Source organism: Candoia aspera, chromosome 12 (genome assembly GCF_035149785.1).
Source record: "Candoia aspera isolate rCanAsp1 chromosome 12, rCanAsp1.hap2, whole genome shotgun sequence".
Classification (NCBI taxonomy): domain Eukaryota; kingdom Metazoa; phylum Chordata; class Lepidosauria; order Squamata; family Boidae; genus Candoia; species Candoia aspera.
Genome location: NC_086164.1, coordinates 20174169 through 20196448, shown reverse-complemented (window position 1 = coordinate 20196448; position 22280 = coordinate 20174169). Strand labels below are relative to the sequence as shown.

Here is a 22280-nt window from a genome sequence, read left to right as displayed (position 1 = left end):
ACTGACATTTAGTTTGTCTTGTTTTTGCTTTAATGGGCTGATAAAGAAGCATGTATATTACTCTGCACTGATGATGCTACCTAGCTGGGTAATGGAAGGCCTGCAAGCAGACCACCAAGCTCAGGGGGCACCAGGGACGCCACGTGCGTCGCTGCATCGCGTACTTGTACCGGTAATGCCTTTTGAGCATGACTGGCTTCCTCTGTATATATAATATACACGATTTAACCCTTAAAAAGCCACCCTGACAAAAATATTTAAAAAATTATCCCGCCTCAAAATAAACCAAAGCATTTACATATCTCAACATTGTACAGAGAACTTTCCCCCTTTGCACCTTCATCTTTTCTTCATCACGCCTTAAAAAGTCCAGATTTTCCTCTGGGACCTTCCAATACTTTAGACCTTCCAGTCTTTTTCTTCCTATTTCAACAGTACAGGCTTTCCCACTTCTCTTTTCAAGTCCAATTCTCTCCTTCAAATTTCAACAATTCAGTCTTTCCCAGTTCTCTTTTAAACTCCGAATCCCTAATCCCTGTCGTCTTCTTTAAAAAGCCAACTTTATACTCTGGGTATTTCACAGCATTTTTTATTTTCTCCAACAACTGCTGGCACACTTTAGTTTCCACAACTTCTGAGAGTGACTTTAAGCTTGAACTCATCGAAAATCAGCTTAATTTCTTCCGTGTCTCACCACAGTAGATTATGGTGCCCTCTAGTGACTCGGGAAAACTAACTCCGTTCGGAAGGCAACACTTGTTCTTCAGCGAAAGTATCCTCTGACTTATTATTTAAGGAAGTAAACCAATCAGCGTAGTGGAAAGTAATAACAAAGACAGCTTCCCACGGGAATGTAAAAACAGAAAGGTCAATTTTAACTCCACGTGTGTAGAATCGTCAAAACAAGGGAAGTCTTCAATATTCCTTAAAACTTATTAAAAAGAAAAAAGAAAAACAGTAATCTGGACTTTCAATGTTGCAATTTATATATAAAGAAACTAAATTTCCAAATTAAAAAATCCCCAAAATAATGAGAATCTCCAAGAGGTTCAGCGTTTATTTGCTGTAAAAAGCCTCTCATAAATAACAAATAAGCAAAAAAATAAAGTGTCTAAGAAATGGGGTGACCAGATCTAAAGTCCATTTTTTGGCTTCGGCACAGCCTTGAACCAGATGACAGCCCCACCTTGCAGCAGTCCCATTCACGGATTGATTGCAGGAACTCCGTTCCGCGACACCCCCCCTCGCAAGAAACTGCTGTCTGAGAATAAGTGGGGTGATTTCCCAGATTCTCCTTGCCTCCGGAGAATTCTTCAGGCTGCAGGAACCCAGCCTGCACCCAGAAACTGCTGCGCCGCCGGCTCTGCTTCAAAAAGCGGAACCATTCAGTCTGGCATTCCCACCGGAAGTCAGTCTAAGTAGATGTTTAAATACATCTTTCTGAGAAGGGGTGGGGAGGCTTCACCAGACTCTGAAAGGGGTCGTGGCACAAAAGGGTTAAGAACCCCTGGTTTAAATGCTCAAGAATGAACTGTATGTGATACATTTAAGCCTTGATCTCAACCTGTAGTGTTTTGATTTCTTCCAAAATTGAAGCTACCTTGTGGGTGGCTGATTCTGGTAGCTGGACTTCGATATTTATTTATTTATTTATTTAATTTCTGTTACCACACATCTCTCCCAAAAGGGGGACTCTGGGTGGTTTACAATAGAATCAAAATTGAAAGCATATAAATTACAATGTAACAGACCAATAAATAATGATAAATAAATACAAAATCCAAGGAGCGAGGATCTCATTCACTGGGGAGGGATCTACCGTGCCAGCCACCCCCAAGAAGAACTGGTGCCCCTCCCACCCCAAGCAAGGCAGCAGAACCAGGTTTTCAAGTTCTTCCAGAAGGCCGGGAGCAAAGTCTCACTGTCTTAGATGGGAGAACTGGTGCCAAGGGTGGTTGGATGATTGCAGCATGCTCCTTATGGGGTACATAGAAGAGGCTCTTGAAGGCAGTGTGGAAATTGCAGCTGGTAAGTAGTGCCTTTCAGAGGTGCCATTTCGTGCCTGGGTTAAAGCAGCTTCTCTTGTCGCTGGTTTTCTGAACACAGTTTCAGAGGGAAAGTTGAATGCAGCACTGTCGGTTTTCTCTGCTCATGCTAGCAAAATGAAAATGTGACCTCATCTCTGTTTAATTTTTTCCTCTCTGAAGCAATAACCAAAGCAATAGAAATAAAATGTGTATTTTCTTGTTCTGAAGTATATTATTGTAAGATGATGGGTCATTTGTTTAAATGTTCCACTTCCTCAATAGATACTGCACTCAGCAAATTTGTTCTGTATGTGGTAACACCTGTAAAATAATACAAGGAGAAAATTCCATGGAAATAAATGCTATAATTAATAGCAAAAGTGAAGTTTCAAGAGGAAGAAAGCTTGTTCTGTATTTACGATAAATCATTGTGTATATAATACAGTAATGAAGTGGAGATTAAAGCCACAGACTTATTACACTGTTTAAAGAATGTAAGTGACATAAATAAAGATAACATAGGAATCCAACAGGAGGTTGTAAGGCTCTAGATGCTTTTATGTGTGTCCGCCTTCTCCAACCATATGTCGTCTTCCTGTACAGTAGTGGGACATCCCAGCCTTAGCTTTTATGAAAGAAAACCGTCACAATCCTGCTCAGTGCCTGGAGTGTGTTTGGCGGCATAGCGTACCAGTACTGTAATATCCTTTAGCATTTTCCAGTACTATTAAATGCCACGATGGTTCCTGAAGGAGAAATAAATAGTTTGGTAATTTGTTTGTATCTGGCAGCATTTCTTCATGCATGTAGTTTGGTAATTCTTTTCCATTTAACCAAATGGTAAGTATATTGCACAAATGGCAGACATTTATAGTCTTACAAAGGAATATTTAAATACCGGCAAACTCCGTAGAACCTTACATTTAATGAAGTACTGTAGTGCAGTAAATGATAAGGCAATAATTCTTCATGCCATTCTCCGAGAAAGTTTATAGCCCATCTTGTTTCATTCTACACCTTCATTTTTTCAGATTAATTCAGGGATTTATTTGACTGTCTCAGAACAATTAAAGCTAATTGCTTGTAAGCAAAGATAATTTATGTCTGAAATACACTATAAAACACTCTAGCACAAGTACATCTGGAATATATATTCTTTGATACACAGGAATAGAGCATTTTGCAGTTCAAGGTATTTCCTGGGAATGTAAATTTCAGATAATGTACAGTTTGTTGAAATCTAGCTGAGCAAGTAGATACTACATTAACTGTGGTATAAAACTTACAATTTATAGCTATTTGATAACATTGAATACCAGGATTCTAGCTAAGAACTTCTTTTTGTTTTTATTTCCTAAACAAATGTCTTAATAACTGACTGCAGATTTATTTTTTTTAGCCTGTTTAGTTCATTAATAAAGTGATAGTGTATCCCATTTTAATAATTGCAAAGGGAACTTCAACAAGCTTACATATACACATACAATGTGTGGTCACAACCAATGATAGGTTTAAGCTGCATAAAACGAGTAACTGTTGGAGATAAAAGGATATATAAATGCCTAAGAAATTGGAGAGTTCCACAGCTTATGCTGCAAGAAGCACAGCACAGATTCCAGGAAACTCTTTCCTAAGGGAATAGTCCTTTGGTGGGGTCATCAGAAAGTCACGCCCCTCATTGTCACTGTGTGCCTCAGTCCACTGGGCTGTGAAACTTACCTCCAAATTGGACTTGAAAGACCAGGCGTGCTGATGGGGGCCGGGGAGCCTTCCTGGATCAAGATTACAGAGGCCTTCGATTTCAGCACCAGCAACAGTAAGAGCTGTGCTTAAAAATTGAGCCTCGGCATCCGTGGCAGCAGCTTCAGGAAGACAAGGAAAGGCTTGCAGTGCCTGGTGTCAGTCCAGAGGGCCCCCCTGTCTAGTGAGAGGAAATACGATGCACAGATCACAGAGCTAAACCCCGCAACTATATGTTTTAGCCGTTTAGCTGCTCTTTCCCTGGCCAGGAAGCATTATTTTTTCCCCTTCTGTTCCTAAACCTAAGGATTAGAGCATCTGTGGTATAATAATACGATATTGTGGTCAAGGTGTAAGTTTAGCTAAGAATCTGTATTTTTATGGCTTGTTTGAATGCTTGGAGAAGAACACATGATTTGTGTTTTTAAGTAACACTTTTTTTCCCTTAATTTCCCCAAGGTAAAACTACTTCCTCTTCCAATCCAGGCAGCCCAGCTCCTGATTGGTATAAGGACTTTGTGGCTGATGCTGATGCTGAAGTGTTGGAGCATTCTGGGAAGATGATGCTTCTGTTTGAAATCCTGCGCATGGCTGAAGAGCTTGGAGATAAAGTGTAAGTCATTCTCGGTGATGAAAAAGGAAGCCTTCCATTCACAATACTTGTGTGCTTTACGTTCCTATATTCTTCTCCGCAATGGTAGCAAATCTGTGTAGCTCGGGGTTGGTATGTTGTATGGTTGGAGTCCTGAGGGTTTGGTTTTGAGCTGCAGATGTTCCATTGCTCTATTAGGCAACACGGGTGCAAGAGCTAACCTGCATTCCTTGAACCAGTGACGTTGCCTGTTAAGTGATGAAACACCTGCAATCCAGAACCCAAAAGTTAAAGAACTTCAACAACGCAGTAGGTTTTTTTCCCTCTAAAATTGCAATCTGCATTCTGCTCTGATCAGCAAAGCAAGCTTTTTAATATTCCCTTACATTTCTGAACTGAGTTGACGGTACAAAGCGTAGCACACAGATATGCTAACTACAGATGTGGAAACTGAGAACTATATTGCTTATTCCCATTTTCAGCTTAGTGTTCAGCCAATCTCTGATATCACTAGACTTGATAGAAGATTTTCTGGAGTTAGCAAACCGGGACAGAGAAGAAGGAAAACCAGTAATATATAAAGGTAAGCAAGCACATACCAACGTTAGAGAACTGGGAATCTTTCCATCCACCCCCTCACCCCCACACTCCCCATTTTAATATTCTTTTCATAGGGTAGCATAACACAGAACCTTTAAAACCTTGGTGTGCCGTCCCTTTATGTTTCTTCTGAGACTGATTCTTTTTCTACTCCCACCTGGGTAAAGACATTCTTGGTTTGTGAAAGTGCCTTCCTGTCACCAGAAACACTGTGTGTGTTGCAGGGAGGCACAGTCCCCCGGCATTTCTTTGTCTCTTGCGGCTACGCCGTCATCTGATACCTGCAGTGTCTGCTGCTGAAATTGTTCAGCCAGAAGCCTTCATCTTTGGTGCCGCATCTAAACTGCAAGTCTCACTGCCTTAATATTTGGACTTCCTGTTTTTAACTCCCGTCCTTGGCTTTCTGAGGCTTTTAGAATTCCAGAGAACCTTTGGGGTATTCGGGTCCTTTTTGCCGGACCATCGATTGCTCGCTTTGCGTACCTGACGAGCTGTTGAACTGTCTAACGATGAACTTCACAAAAACGGGTCAGCAGAAATGAGGACAAAGCATCCCCCTGCGAAGTTAAAGGAAGAGGCCTGTGGAAATGGGGGTGGGAGGGAGGGGAGAGAAAGATTCTGCCTCTAAAGATTCTGCATGTGAAATAGAGGAAGAGAGCATTACGAGCAGCGGGGCCTTCAAGGCCCTCCTCTCCCGGTTGGAGCCTGTTTCTCCGGCTCTTTCGCCCATCACAAGCTGTGGGAAAAGCAGCGTGAGGCCCTTTTCTTCCTTTTTCTTCCCTCTACGTATCTCAGTGTTTCTCAGCCTTGGCAGCCTGAAGATGTGTGGTCTTCAGCCCCCAGCATTGCCCAGCCAGCAAAGCTGATGTATCTGCTCCAAAATGGATACAAGAAATGCTTTCAGTTTTTCCTTCAGTTATTCTTTATCCTTTCCACAAGTCCATTCTTTTTCTTTTTCTTGGAGGCAGAGATAATGAACTGCCTGCAGTACTGTGTCCAGAGCAAGGAGTGCTTTTTGTACCCATATTCTCCACAGATCAGTAGTGATTTTCTTATTTGGGAGAAAAATGCGAGGTTCCTCTAAACCAGCCTTTCCCAACCTTTCGACCCTGGAGGAACCCTTGAAATATTTTTCAGGCCTGGGGGAACCCCTGCGCAGTCAGGCTCAAATAGAGGCCAGAAGTTACACAATCACTATATTTGTTTCATGGGTAGGCCTGTAGATATGCATTAACAGAGTTCTTAAACTGAAAATAAAGAATGAAACGTACCTCTTCGATGTGAAGTTGCACAAATTTGAAATATTTTTTTAAATAAATTGTGATCTCCCAGGGAACCCCTAGGGACCTCTCATGGAAACCGAGAGTGCCACAGAACCCTGGTGGAGACACCCTGCTCTAAACCGGCAGGGCAAATCCCTGAATTTAGGAAGAATCTCATCCAATCATGCAGTTAATTGGTTTGGTTAACATTTCTCCTGGTTTAAGTGTAGCATCCGTGCTTATCTATCCCATTCTTTGTAGTGGCGTGGGGGAGGCCTTTGTTCTCTTGAAAATTTGTAACATTCAGGAGTCCCTGAAATAACAGCATCAATCCTCTACTCCCTGATAGCTACGTTGCTTTATTTTGAAAAGAAAGTGCTTAAAATACGTTTTTCTTTATCCTGCCTTTACTATTTTTATAAATAACTCAAGGCAGGGAACATATCTAATACTCCTCCTTCCTCCTATTTTCCCTACAACAACCCTGTGAGGTGGTTGGGCTGAGAGAGAGGGACTGGCCCAAGGTCGCCCAGCCAGAAAGTATTAGGTGTGTTCCCTGCTTTGAGTTATTTATAAAAATAGTAAAGGCAGGATTAAAAAACATTTTTTTGCTCTCATCACCCATATTTTAAAACCCTTCTTGCTGCTTACAGAGACTGGAACAAGCAAGATTTTTAAAAAGTAGAGCAAATAGCTCTTATAAATATCGTCCATAGTGATTAAGTATCACATTTTAAAATTTATTTAAAGGATGTAATTTCTAGGGGACAAATCAAACAGTACATAAATCAGAAAACTGAATTTCCTGAAATAAAAATCTCAAAATGCAGTTAACAATTATCTGTCCATATATTCTTTAAGATATATTTAATTAATTCTGCAAAATGTATACTTAATTAGTATTTTATTTGAAAACCTTGACATGTAAATTGTTTTGAGTTGTAATGTAAATTGTTTCAATTAAGCGTATGAAAAAATATGCTTAATTATGGTGGAATTGAAGTAGTGTTAAGTCATCTTATGTAAATTACATTTCAGTTCAGCAGTTTTAACCCTAACCTGTGGTTCTAAATTATTATTAGATACAAAAAAAGGAATTATTATAAAAATGATAAAACATGCCTTTGAGCCTTAAATAGTGACTAGTGCCTCGGCTCTCTCTGTATTTTACAGTGTTCTGAAGTTAAGTGGGCAGAAAAGAGCAATAAATTTTAAAAGAAAAAGACTGAGCAAGAATTTAGTTTTTCACTGAGGAAACACAACATGCCATTTATGATATTTCTGAGTCCATCACACAAAACTGGATATATGTGGGAGAAGTCTGCGACATGTCTCAATTGTATCAAATCTAGTAATTAGGAGGAATCTGGTAGCACCCTTTCAGACAAATTCAATTAAAAGTCATAAGCTTTCATGAGCTTTCATAAACTTCATAAATAACATTTTAAAAAAAATGGAAACTGTCAAATGATGATGGGCACTTGCCTCCTTGTATAATACTCTAAACCCCACACTTTTTAAATTCCTAGGTGAAGGAAAATGGTTCAGAAATATTGATTATTATCGTTTGGATGGTTCTACTACTGCTCAATCAAGAAAAAAGTGGGCTGAAGAGTTTAATGATGTAACCAATGTCAGGTAAGAAAGAAAGTGTATGTAAGGGAGCCATACCTGTAGATTAGCAGCCCCTGATTTTTGGGCAAGCCTAATCAATTGCCTTTTTTCCAATCTTTGAAATGAGATCTATAAATAAATATGAAACACCGTGGACATGAAAATCATAGAAGAAATGGTACGGCCATCACTTTTAACAAAAGGTGTTGAAGCCTGTGCTTATATACAAACCAAACATGCTAGAATCATCTCAGTTTGAATCTAAGGCAAGCCATTTTAGTACTAAGGTGATGGAAATCTACCTTCCAACCACAGATGCAGGGGAAGCAGACGCTGAACAGTTCTATGGCAATTTGTAGTATCTTTTGCCACAATACCAGAAAATGTCATACCAAGGGGTTTTTTTTGTGTTTTGCTTTGTTTTTTGGTGCCTTCGAGTCAGTTTCTGACTCGTGGCAACTGCCTGGACATGTCCCTGCAGTTTTCTTGGCAAGGTTTTTCAGAAGTGGTTTCCCATTGCCTCCTTCTTAGGGCTAAGAGAGAGCAACTGGCCCAAGGTCACCCAGCTGGCTTCGTGCCTAAGGTGGGACTAGAACTCCCAGTCTCCCCAGTTTCTAGGCTGATGCCTTAACCATGACACCAAACTGGCTCTGTTACACCAAGTATAGGAGACAGGAATGCTTAATTTGGAGGTAAAATAGGGCCTGGAAATAGGAAAATGGGCCTTGGTGTACAGAACGAAGCAGAGGGTAGACAAATAGAGTTTTGCCAAGATAATTCAGTTCTTATAACAAATGCCTTCTGTCAACAACCTAAAAATTGACTGTATGGACATCAATGAATGAGCAACATTGGAATCAGATTGACTATATAATCTACAAAGGCTATTCAGGCAGCAAAAATAAGATGCGGTGCTAATTGTAGCTCAGATTATAAACCTCTTGCAAAATTGCAACTTAAACTAAAGAAAAAAAATCAAATCAAAACCAACCACATTGCCTATGATTAAATGCTGACAGTAAATATTTAATGGATTAGATTTGGTAAATAAGAGTGCCTCGAGAATTATGGCCAGAAATTTGTGACGTAATTAACACTGAAGCAAAGGAAAGTATCCCAAAGCTGAAGAAAGGTGGAAAGCAAAAGGCAACAGAGACCAAAAGAAAAAACAAAACTTTCCCCAACTAAAAATCCTAGAGAAGAGCCAGAAGAGACCAGGAACTGTATCCTGGTAAGCAGCACAACAATTTAATGGGAAGGGCAAAATATTTCTTTAAGTAAATTACATGAATCACATGGAGCTCCCAGTTGTGCAACTGTAGGCCTGATAAAAGGCAAGACTAGGTTCTCCTGGAGAAAGAAGGCCTGGAGAGGGTGGCCTGACCATACGGAAGATCTGATGACACATAGGAAGGTTGATCACTGAATTAGAGCCATATGTTCTGGAACGTGAAATGAGAAAATACTGCCAATAGGAAAGCTGTAAGAATTACCAGCAGAACTGTTTAAAATTGTACAAGATAGTGCCATTAAAATGCTACATGCAACTTGAAAAGCATGTATGAAGAACACGGCAGTGGGCAAGGGACTGAAAAAGATCTATCTGTATTCCAAAAAAGAACATTGCTAAATAATGTTTAAAATATTGAACTAGCTTATCTCACGTACTAGTAAGATAATGCTTGATTTCAATAGTATTTGGAACAAGACTGCCAGATATTCACGCTGGTTCAGAAGAAGCAGGGCACTCAGTATTATATTCCTAACATCCAATGGATGATGGAAAAGGAAAGGGAGTTGCAAAAAGCTACCTGTTTTTACTTTACTTTACTGATTATATAACAGCTTTTGATTGTATACATCACAATAAATTGTGGATAGCCGTTAAGATAGCCCCATTGCTCCTAGCCTTCTGGAGGAATTTGAAGATCTGGCTCTGCCACCGGGCTTGGGGCAGGGAGGAGAATAGTCATACTTGGGGTTGGCTAGTGCCTTGAAGTGCCCCTCCTATGCAATGAGTGAATGAGACCACAGCCATCTGGATTTTATTTATATTTGGTAGTTCTGTGAAATTGTTTTATAGTGTGCTTTATATTGAAATTTTATTATATATTTATTATTTTATATTGTCAACTGCCCAGAGTCCCTCTGGTCGGAGGAGATGGGTGGTGACAAATCTGGTAAATAAAATAAATAAATAAATAAAAACATAGGCTTAATGTACATGCAGAATATATCATGCTGGGCTAGAAAAAAGAGGAAATGGAGTTAAAATTGCTGCCTCAGAGATGCTGATGATATCTCTTCGATGGCTGGAAGTGAGAAGGGCTTAAGGAATCACTTGTTAAAGGTGAAGGTGGAGAGTTTAAGGCAGGTCTGCTGCTTAATATTAAGAAAAAAACCCTTAAGAATATGTCAAAAGACAATGCCAACCCAATGTAAATAGCTAGAGAAGAAGTTGATGTAGAAATTGACTTTTTCTTCTTGGGCTCAGAAATTCACAGGTATGGTGAATATAGGCATGGAATAGCTATGTGAGATAAAGACTATTCTGTCAGATATTGTAGAGGAGTACAGAGATCATCTTGAAAAAAATATGCATGTCATTAGAAAAACATAAGCTCAGTCCCGGGAAATTACGACAGTAAGGTTGCCCTGCTTTGGCTCTCTTTAGTACAGGATTGAGACAAGGGGAAACTCTGTCAGATTTCAAGATTCTATTACTAGAGCTTATATCAATAAAGTAAAGTTCCAGTATTTCCTGTGATGTCTGTTTCCTGACCTGGCCTACCTCAAAGGGCTGATTGATACAGACAAAATACTAAAGTGCAGAGACATCACACTGACAACGAAGGTTTGTACTCCCAAAGCCATGGTTTCCAGACCATAACTTATGGCTGTGAAAGCTGGGTTGTGAGAAAGACTGAGCACCACCACCAATATAAGGATGCCTTTGAATTGTGGTGCTGGAGAAGATTGTAGAGAACAGATCATTCAACACCATATGAAATAAAATGAGACTGCTCATTGGAAGCACAAATCATGAAGTTAAAACTTAAATATTTTAGGTTCATGATTTGAAAGCAAGTCATTGGAGAAGGCCTTGATGCTTGAAAAAAAGGCCAGCAGAAGACCAGCTGGCTAGAGGACACAAGCATGAGTTTACAAAGGCTCATACTGATAGTGAAGTGATTTCCCTTTAGTTGTGAGCTGTGTGCAGCTGAAGAAGGAAAAATTGAACTCTATTTCTTCTGACTTCTCTCCAGTAACCATCTGCTGAGATATAAGTCAGACATGATTTGTGACAGTAGTCCGTGGGCTGAATCAGACTGATACTTTGCTTCTCCGCCCAAGATGTTTTATCGCTGACGTAATAGTTTGTCCAACACACAAGTTCAGTGCAGGTCATAGTGGTGTTATCATCTCAAAAGGATTTTGTGCTACTTTTTCAGTTCGAAAAAGAACATAATTATGGCTGCAGTTCGGGACACACTTAATAGGGAGGAAACCTATTAAATTCAGCTTGATTTCACTTCTAAATCTGGTTGGGAAATTTTAATTAATTTCATTTATATTTAAAGGTAATTGAAATTAAACTGAGTTAGTAAGATTTCTCTCTTCTTAGTTATTTACTGCTTTTCCAGTCTCACTTTAAAAAATTACAAGTTGGTAAAATGTTTGAGGCCACAGCTAAGGTTTTTTAAGAGACTGAGAATATTAGGTTACACACTTTTAAGATACCTGAATGTTCCTTTCTGCCTTCCTTTAATATTAGGAGTGTGCAAAATGTTTTGTTTCAAAACATTGCAGGGGTAGAATTTTGCAAAGCGTCTTGATTCAAGTTCAAAACGGATGCTCTGTGTGCAAAATGGGCTGTGCTGAACATTTTCGGGGCGGCTTCAGCCTGGTAGCAGCTGTGGTACAAGCTCAGAATCTTTCCAAAATACGTGAAATATCTGGTTGTGCATTTGGAACCCAGTTTTACACTGGAAAAAGAACATAATGTGGAATGTCATGCTCAAAATGTTTTACTGACACTACCTCATATTCTCTTCTCAAGGTTAAATATGCCCAGCTGGAACATGGAAGTCAATTTAATTAGTATGGTCATCTTACAGTGTAACGTAACGGGCTCCTCAGAATGCTAATCGTTCCTGTAGTGCATCTTGGTCTGCAGAAGTTTCTTTGTCTTTCCACTCCTCAAATCCATGATTGAGATTCTTCAGGGCTGCTTGCTAAACTGTATGAAATTGAGAACTTTCCTGCCTCTTAGTGAAGTCTTAGTAAAACAGCATCGATCATAGATCTACTGCAAAATAAAATTTATTCCTAAAACTAAACAATGGAACCTTGAGATTATGTGGTAAAAAGAAATTACGCCTGGGTTTTGATAATTTCTTGATGGAGAAATGAAGATAACTTATCTGAAATATATTATACAATTAAAAGCATTAAGTCTTTTCCTTTGTCACTAAATTTAAAGAATATTCAATATGTTCCTCTGTTTTTTTGGGGGGGAGGCAAAGCATACCCCTGTTTAATTTGAGTGCAAAGTGGAGTTGAACCTTATTTTACTCTCTATTTTATTTTTTATTTTTTGGCAGAGGTCGTTTGTTTATTATTTCTACTAAAGCAGGATCCCTTGGGATAAACCTAGTAGCTGCAAATAGAGTAATTATTTTTGATGCCTCTTGGAACCCATCTTATGATATTCAGAGTATCTTCAGAGTTTATCGTTTTGGGCAAACTAAACCAGTGTATGTGTACCGATTCTTGGCTCAGGTAGGTCAGAGCTGAATCTTTTCCATATAATTGAACTCTGTTTTTTAAGTGTATTTGGAATCATTGATTACACAACCCCATGTAGTTCAAATTTTTAACATTCTACAGAGCAGGTCACAAAGATGACACTTGTTTAACCTATTGTCATATTTGTTAATTTCCCTAGCTTAATTAAAGTTATTTTTCAAAGGGCATAAACAATTGTTTTAAATGTCAATGTTTTTAAATTGTAGATGTAATTGTTTTTAAATGTCAATCAGCCATACTTTTTCAAACTCTCTTGGATGGTATACATTTCTCTTTGGAAAATTGAGCAAGCCAAGGGAAAATGTCTTTATATTATGATTACTGCAAAGTTGCTCTTAGCAGGTTATATCCAATGGCATGTTGTCTGTAAGCAGGAGATTCCATAATACTTTTTTCACATCTCCTTTTAAAGCTCTCTACAGTGTATCAGCAACCCTTGCTGCACCTTCTGGAAGTAAATTCCAAAACAATTTTTTACGTCGTTTATATTATTCACTAGCTTAATTTTCTGCCTCTCTGTTAATGCTTTGTGATGGATCAGTTCCAAAGAAGGCACAGTTATCCCTTACCTTAAAAGCTGCTCAGCAGCTTCGCTGGCTGGCTGAGGTCTAGTACAGACTGGAGTGTCACATTCCAAAGTCAAGGATAAGAAACCCGTGATTCCAGGGTTTTGCTTTCTTTTTCCAGGGGCTAAAAACCAGGTTTGCAGTTTTGAGTCTGGAAATGTGTAAAAAGGATAGTATATGCCCTAAAATAATGTTAACATGGTTTTAAAAACTGAGGAAAAAGGAAAAGAGCCCTCAAATCCCCTCTCCTACCACACACTTGAGACTCCTGGCCTTGGGTGGGATGTGGCCTATCCCACCTTGCATTCATTCATTCATTCATTCATTCATTTATTTTCAATCCCACCTTTATTATTTTTATAAATAATTCAAGGCAGCGAACATGCCTAATACTCCTTCCTCCTCCTATTTTCCCTACAACAACCCTGTGAGGTAGGTTGCACCGAGAGAGAGTGACTGGCCCAAGGTCACCCAGCTGGCTTTCGTGCCTAAGGCGGGATTAGAACTCTCAGTCTCCTGGTTTCTAGCCCAGCAGTCCTTGCTCTCCTAATGAGAACAAAAGGTTTTCCAACACTGCTTTGAGCTAGGATTGGTTGAACAAGCTATAGAACATGGGTGTGATGGTATAGTACTTTGCAAACTTCTTTTTAGAAACCAAAATGTCTGGATTCACACATCACTATAAACCAAAGCCAAACAAACCATATTATGTAGGATGTGGGATGCCCCCATGTCCCAGGCTTTGGTGGAGGTGGAATTTTCTTCCTTCCAGATAGACCAGTGTTCCTCAACCTTAGCAAGATTAAGATGTATGGACTTCCAACTCCCAGAATTCCCTAGCAAGTTTAAGACATGTGGACTTCAACTCCCAGAATTCCCCAGCAAGTTTAAGACGTGTGGACTTCAACTCCCAGAATTCCCCAGCAAGTTTAAGACGTGTGGACTTCAACTCCTAGAATTCCCCAGCAAGTTTAACATGTGTGGACTGGCTGGCTGGGGAATTCTGGGAGTTGAAGTCCACACATCTTAAAAGTTGCCAAGATTGAGAAACACTGAGATAGAGAATGTAACGAGAGAGGATGCTGGACCGCTAGCCTGTTCCAGTGGGGATACTCTCACATTCTTAAAATTTCAAATGGCATAAAATACAGTAATGTGGTTATGTGTTTGAAAGATTGAATAGCCAGTCCTTCTGGCGTATGGCTGGGGAGCCCTTCTGTTAGCTGTTTTCCTGTGCAAGGAGGAAAGAAGACCGTCTGTTTCCTGTCCCCCTCTGTGGAAGGGACTCACCTTGGTGGTAGCACGTTCTCAGAGCCTGCCAGAGATTAAAGAGGAGGAGGAGGATCAGCAGCCTTGGTATCATCCCAAGATCAGGCCCACTTCTTGATAGCCAATGATGTTTGCTAATGGCATGTTTTCTATCTGGCCAATTTTGGGGCCTGAATGCATTCACATGGCAGAAGCGAGTCTTCAGATAGCCCCAGGTTTTGGCCCTGCATTGTGTAAAGACAAATTCCTGCCTTTTAATTTTTCTGGAAGTGATAATGTCATTTGCATAATTCTTGTTACTGCCACCATCCGTGTTACTGCCACCATCTTGAACCTGTAGTAACTTTGAAACAGCCCCACCTGGAGAAGAGGCTAATTGTCTAATCAGGAGAATGACTACTGTAGTGTGTGAGTGAGACTAGATCTTCCTGAAGTAGGTTCACAGTCTATGAGCCTAATGAAACTGACAACAAGCCAACATTAATGCATTTTTCTTTTAAAGGGAACAATGGAAGACAAGATCTATGACAGACAGGTGACAAAACAGTCGCTGTCTTTCCGAGTTGTTGATCAGCAGCAGGTTGAACGCCATTTTACTATGAACGAACTCACAGAACTCTACACGTTTGAACCAGACTTACTGGATGATCCCAATTCAGAAAAGAAGAAGAAGAGGGATACACCCATGTTACCCAAAGTAAGCCACTCTACGCCGTCAGCATCTTCAGCAGCAAAATATGTCACCCCCCTGTCCTTGCTGGAGAAAGGAAACCCGAAAAGCCATGAGGGAGAAGGCCAGGGTCTCTCTTCTCTGCGGGCTTGTTTCTGACCAAGCCAATGAGATGCGGTGGCAACATTTGCAAACCCAGGGATAGTATCTTCTCTTGGTGCCCGTGGGAGATCCTGTCCTCTTGGTCACTTGGAACAGCTACGGTTAACAACTCATCTTCCATATGGTGGTGTAGAGGATGTGGGATTTTTTTTTTTTTTTGCTTTGTACAAAAAAAATGGCTCCAATCTGAGGAGTATATGGAAATACCGCACTTTTCTAGGCTTCCAATGTGCTGCTATGTAGCTTCATTCTGAGGGTCTGTATTGAAATGGGTGCTTGCTTAAGGCAGGATGGGGGGTCACTGCTTTTTGTCCAGCCTTCAGAATCATCTTTGAGATTCGCCCGCATGTTTCCCTGGGCAGCTGATCCTCTGGCTGATGAAAAACACATCACTGGTTTCCAGTTTCCATTAACCGTAGTTGTGATGTCTGCAGGCCATCAGATCAACTAGTGGGAAGAAAAGTAGAGTGGGGGAGGAGGCAGGGGTACTTCTAGTTGTCACTACCTACTGGTTGTCTCTTTTTGCCATTATCAGGATCACCAGAATGAAGAGGGAGGCAGCGGGCTTCCTCTTTCTTCCCCTTGACCTTCCTCAGGGTCCCTGGTTTCCTGTGGAATCTTTCCCACCCCCAGGATGGCTTGGAGTGGGAAGCATTTGAGCTTCTCCTCACTCCCAGCAGCCCCTCGCAGAGGTGGGGGAATGCCTGTTTGATTCAGGCTTAGTACATGTTTAAGTTCCAGTCTGCACTTTTAAAAATGTTTTGAAAACAGATAAACAAAATAATGGCATGAGATACATAGGAGTATATTGCTTTGCACACTGCTGGGTGGCACCTTTTGCTAAGACAGAAACTATGGCAGTACAAGAATTTGGTGGGAGGCCAGTTCTTGTCATGCAGGAATTACGAATTTTTGAGTGGGACTGAATTTTGTAAGCCTCTTCTCCTGTCCAACGCCGTCTTCTTGAAGACGGATGGATTTGCCCATGCAGCTCTGGTGAAATTCAGCCCCCTCACCTCAGTGGTTTTAGTAAACTCTGAGATCACGTGAAATTGCTTATTCTCCCTTTGTCAGTGAATGTTCCTTTTGTATTTTTAAAAAGAACCACCACAGGTGAGGGCTTTCGCTGTAGAATTTGACTTTAAAGCACAATATTGAGGCATGTGGTTTATTTCTTCACAAAGAATTATTGCTTAGTATTGGTTTTAAAGACTTTTGAGCCCAAGGTTTGTTTGTTTTTTTGAGATGGTTTTATTTTTTCCTGTTCTGGCAGCAGACCCAAGTTATTTCTTACGGTGCCTGTTGGAGAGTTCTTGTAAGGTCAGAGTACGCTCTCATGCCTAGGAGCGTAAGGGTATGCTGTACGTAAGAATCGAAATGAGCACCAGTAGAAAATCTCTAGTCGTTAAAGGTATTTGTGCACCGAAACGGACGTAATGGGTTTTGCACAGATAGTGGAAAGAGAATAGTGCTCAGATTTACCATGAAGACTTTTTTTCTTAGATTCGTCATCTTCGAATTCCTGTGCCAAAACATTCTTCTGGCAAGTTAGTGTTGCATGTGGAGAAGAATTCAATAGTTCTGAAATACGTCCATGTAAAGGATGCTTTCTGCACTACAGTTTTTAAGTCCAGAAACTCGATCTTCAGATTTGGCAGGTCGTGCCTGATCTGAGAAAATACCAGCCGGAGCCATTGTTCCATGCTAGTCTATCCTAGTCTCCTGTCTGCTGTTTCCACAACATCACTTTGGTGCCTTTTACAATTCATTCCCATCCTACAACAAGCAACTCAGAGTGTGATGGGTTTGCTCTTGTCGTAGTTGTGAGAGGCCGATAGCCAAATTATTATTATTAACAGTGTTATAACAAGTTCTGGTATGCGTGAGATTAAATTTCCTGGAGGATTTTCTCACTTGTGTCTGCCAGATTTCCTTTTTATTTTTTATCAAGACATAGGTCCAGGATTAGCTGGGTGTTTAACTGCATGCATCCTAGGACACAAACTCTTGAATTCTCTGTTCAAAAATTCTTTGTTGATTTACCGCTGCCTGATCAAAAAACCAACCTAAACTGCTTCATCCTCATTTCATGTTTGCAGTTTTCTTTTGTTGGTATAGCCTTTAGCTCACATGATTTATGTTTTCTGTTAATTTTTTGTACTCTGAACTTGCACAAAACGTCTTTTTATTCTGGAATTCTTGAATGAGTTCTGGTGATTGACTTGGCTGCCATTAATGCTGCATTAGAATGTTTAAAGTATCAGTATACTAATTCTGTTCTTCCTGTACAAGGGCAAAAATGGAAACCAGGTAATTTTGGCCTTGGAGCACTTCATAAAAAATTAAATACAAGTTCAGAGTACAAAAAATTAACAGAAAATATAAACCATGTGAACTAAAGGCCAAACCTCCGAAAGGAACCTGCAAAGATGGACATAAAATCAAAGTTTATGACTTCATAATCCCTTTCAGGTTTACATAGATTGTTCCAATACAGAATTCTAGACGTTCTGAGTTTGTGTGCAAGTAAGAGGACGTAGGCCTTGTTCCTCTTCGTATTTACCTGAGAGTAAGTCTCGTTATATTCCATGGGCCTTTGTTCTGAATAGTCATGCATAACATTACGATCTCTGTTATATAGTGTTGCAAGAATATAATACCTATCAGTAATTGAAGGAGGAGAAATAGTTGCTCAAATTCAACGCTTCCTAGATTTTGCTTGGCAATTAAGACATTTTTGCACTGATTACGGCTAGATTTTACTTTATCCTGAATCCTCCCTCACCTGTCAAGCTTGAAGATAAAAAATTGCTGGCAGGCAGTTAATTTGCCTACGTTTAACTAGAAAATGAGATCGTTTGGTATAATGATTGAGATTATGAGCTTGAAAACATGAGTCAGATTTCATACTGGTCCGTGAAACTCATGGGATATATATTATATATATATATATATATATATATATATAAATATTATATGCTATATGAGATGGGCAGTGAAGAAATTTGATAAATAAATAAATAAATAAATAATCTAAAATGCAGTAGCTGAATATGTTGTCTACATTTCTCCTGTATCAGGTGCTCAAAAGAATATGAAAAAAAGGCTTGAAATTTGGGGAGGATTAATAGAATACATATGAAACACTTCTCATGAACAGCTTTTTGGATAGGAAATACCTAAAGGTAAAGGTAAAGGTTTCCCTTGACGTAAAGTCCAGTCGAGTCCGACTCTAGGGGGCGGTGCTCATCTCCGTTTCAAAGCCTTGGAGCCGGCGTTGTCCATAGGACACTTCCGGGTCATGTGGCCAGCATGACTCACGGAACGCCGTTACCTTCCCGCCGAAGCGGTACCTATTGATCTACTCACATTTGCATGTTTTCGAACTGCTTGGTGTGCAGGAGCTGGGATTAACAACGGGAGCTCACCCCGCCGCGCGGTTTCGAACCGCCGACCTTCCGATCGACAGCTCAGCGGTTTTAGGAAATACCTAAAAAAGAAAAAAAAGAGCAACTACCAAAAATGCATTAAACGGCTGTTGTGTCATAATTTCATTTCCACAAAACCTTACTTATTAGATAGATACATTCATTGTTTGTTTTTCTGTATAATCAGTGTTCATTGTTGAGTTGTTTGCGGCATAATATGATTAGAAATATTATTTTAGGGGATGATAGTCAATTTCAGGCATCTCTATAAACAGCCATATTTGGGGCAAAATCGTTTTTGAAATAAATCTCCACATTTCCAACAAGAAATACATATTTTTAACCGAGTGACAGAGTACTGGACAAAGATTTCGTGAAAGTGGAAATTTTACCTTTCTGTGTCTTAATGTTTACTGAATAGAAATCACATTTCAGACAAAGAAATGCAGATCTACCCAGTTAACTATAATCTAAACCACATTTTGGTGAATACATTGGCATGGTGTGCATGGATTAAATTGCACTGTGCTCAACAATATTGTTTCCATAGGAACTAATGTACATGTATGTCTTAAGAATTCTCCAGTCAGTTAAATTTTGTTATACAAAGTATGAACAAGATCTTGCTGTGTTAACTGAACTTTTGGATCTGGCTATTTTTTCAGTTGGCATATTCTCAATTTCTGTTTTACCAGTCCTCCCCTCCTCTCAGATATCCCTGTTTTACTCCTTATATTGCCTTCTCCTGAATCGGACACCCTCCATGTGTATTCGTCTAGAATGCAACCTCCACAATTCCTAACCAGCACAGGCAGTTTTTAAAAATATTTATTTATTAATTTAATTTATATCCAATCTTTTTGTGCATTTCTGGGAATTCTTGGGGTTTGGTGGGTTGGAGAAGATGGCTTTCTACCTTTATTCTAAAGATTTCTGTAATGCTTGTGCTAACACACATGGAGATGTCAGGCCAAGGTATTTTCAAATTAATATCAGTGAGCTTACCTTTGCCCTTGGCTTTCTCACTCATTTGTGTATACCAAGTAACATGGTGTATGTTAAACTTATTAATCAATTACTCATGGTAATATTTTAATCATTGAACTGAGCAATGAAATTGTGACTTGCTTTGCCAACAACAGATTCCTCTCAGAGCATATCTTTTTGGATCTTAATCTGACACTGTTTTCTGTCTCTCTCTGTTGATGTTTCTGGGCTTGTGCTTGGGATTCTTTAGAAAGCATGAGGGAGCTGTTTTTTATTTGCTGATAGGAGCCTCATCCCCCACTTCCCAAGCTAGAATATTTTACCCCCACCTCAATCCATTCACTATTACCTTTGCAGCACCTATGTAAGGTACTTTAAACTGAAAATTGGTGAGAAGTCCAAAGTCACTCTGGGAGCTGTATTGCTCTGGGGATTTTTATCCAGATCTCTTAACCACTTCACCAAGATTGAATAAGAGATTAACTTTCCATAACAGAAAGATGCTGTCTGTCAACAACTAAGCGCAAATGTTCTTCAACTTAAAACAAGAGTTCTAGATTTTAAAAAACACATTCAGGGCCAAACTAGAGAACGTCTTGCTCGTATAAAGAGAATGTTTATCTCTCTTCCCAGTAGATACCCATCCCTCTATGACAGAGTGGAAACGCCATAAAAAGTATCTGCCTTCAGTTAGTCAGTACATGCTAACATAGTTCACATTTGGTTGACCATTCATAAACGATTGATAGTTTCAAGCTGTGAGATGCATTAGGAGAAATCAAGGAGAAAATTCAGAATATTAAGGAGCAGAGTACTACTACTGGTACTTGTAAAAAAAAAAAGTATTTCTAGATGTCAAATGCTGCAGTGCCGCTTTTGGAAATGCAAGTAGGATGGTTTATTGCTTTTCAGCCTCAGGACTACATAATCATGAATGCAGGTTTGAACTCCGTTTTTGCAACCAGGACCAAATGGCCTACAAAGTTTAAAACATTTGCCAGTCATTAGTATGCCTGCTTCCACAAAGGGCTTTGCTAAGCCCTTTGTGAAAGCAAACAAGCTTGCTTTTGCCTCCATTTGAGCTGTCATAGGCACTTAAATGTGTTCTGTTGTTTTCTACTAGGATACAATTCTAGCTGAACTGCTCCAGATCCAGAAAGAACATATAGTGGGTTATCACGAGCATGATTCCCTTCTGGACCACAAAGAGGAAGAAGAATTGACTGAAGAAGAAAGGAAGGCAGCTTGGGCTGAGTATGAAGCTGAAAAGAAGGTAGGTTGTTTTAAACCATTTAAGGTCTATGTAGTATACCTTAGAACAACTACTTTATGTACATCAAGCCCATATTCTACCACAGATGTGGAACCTCTGGCTCTCCAAAAGTTGGCTTATGACAGCCTTCACCCTTCACCATTAGTCATGAAAACTGGTGAAAGTTGCAGCTTTACCACATCTTGAAGGCCGTAGGTCCTCGTTCTATCCTCTTCTTCTATGCATTCAGTTGCTTGAAGAAGGAAGTATTGCTTTAGCATGAATAGGTTTCTGCTGTAGGATTTGGCCTAGATCAGAAATGTCTTTAACAAAGGAATTTCAGTCACAACAAGATAATTATTAAAGCTTCTCTTGACCCAGAAAAGCTGGAAACTCATTATTGGCTAGGTTGATAAGGAAGTGGTAGCTACCAGTAGAAGCGAATATTTGTAGCTCAGGGTTGAACTGTGGAGTCCTCGGTGCTCTCTGAGCCTTGTTGTTTTCTTGCAGATGTTTCATTGCCTAGTCTGGCAATGAAATGTCTGCAAGAAAACAAGGCTCAGAGAGCACCGAGGACTCTGAAGTGGTAGCTCCCCAACTCTAAACACTGATTAGCTGGACCCACTTCGTTTCGTTAGATTTTCAGATGAAATTATGAGCCTGAGGTTACTTTGGATGTTTTGGTGGGTGACCTTTAAAGCTGGATAGGGAGAAGGCAGCCATCTCGTTCTCTTGGACATCCTGACAGGTTTTGATGCCGTCAGCATTTCTGTTCTTCTGGCATTTTGCAGGGCTAGGACTTGGCTGGGGTGTTTTACAGCAGTTCCTGCCTTTTCTGTCAAGCTGTGTTCAGAACGAGGAGCTGGGAGGGTGCAGTGCTGTCAGTCCTGGGTGCAGATGATGCCTGGTTTTTCTGTTCTTTGCCATATAACCACGGGCATCAGTGGGTGGGGGAATGCCGGAATGTGCATCAGGACCCCACCCCATTTGGTACATGCATTGGGATGTTGCACACAAGTATGTAAGGGGCAGAAGTTGTATGACCATTGCCATGACGCAAGTTTCGTTGTTCTGACAAAACCTCTGGATTCTGTGGAGGCCTTTGCATCTAGCTCCCAGGAAGCAGTTGCTTCCCTGAGCCGATTCTGACATTTGATACTAGGCCAGCTGGGGGTGAACTGAATTACCAAAGGAAGTGATGGACGTGTTCAAGCAGGGGCCCGAGAGCCACCTGTGGTTTTACATGGGCCCCTGAGCTGCTGCTGACCTATATGTCCCTTCCAATACAGTAGTATGATTCTA

At 40.1% G+C, this 22280-nt stretch overlaps 1 protein-coding gene across 1 annotated transcript in view; it reads left to right on the top strand.

The window, feature by feature from the left end:
• The window catches only part of ATRX (ATRX chromatin remodeler), a 116879-nt gene that overhangs the window by 85590 nt on the left and 9009 nt on the right, over positions 1–22280 (top strand). Inside the window, 6 exon segments of the mRNA XM_063313561.1 lie at positions 4227–4380; positions 4842–4942; positions 7751–7859; positions 12440–12617; positions 14982–15176; positions 20850–20999. Of these exon segments, the coding sequence (XP_063169631.1) occupies positions 4227–4380; positions 4842–4942; positions 7751–7859; positions 12440–12617; positions 14982–15176; positions 20850–20999 (887 nt within the window).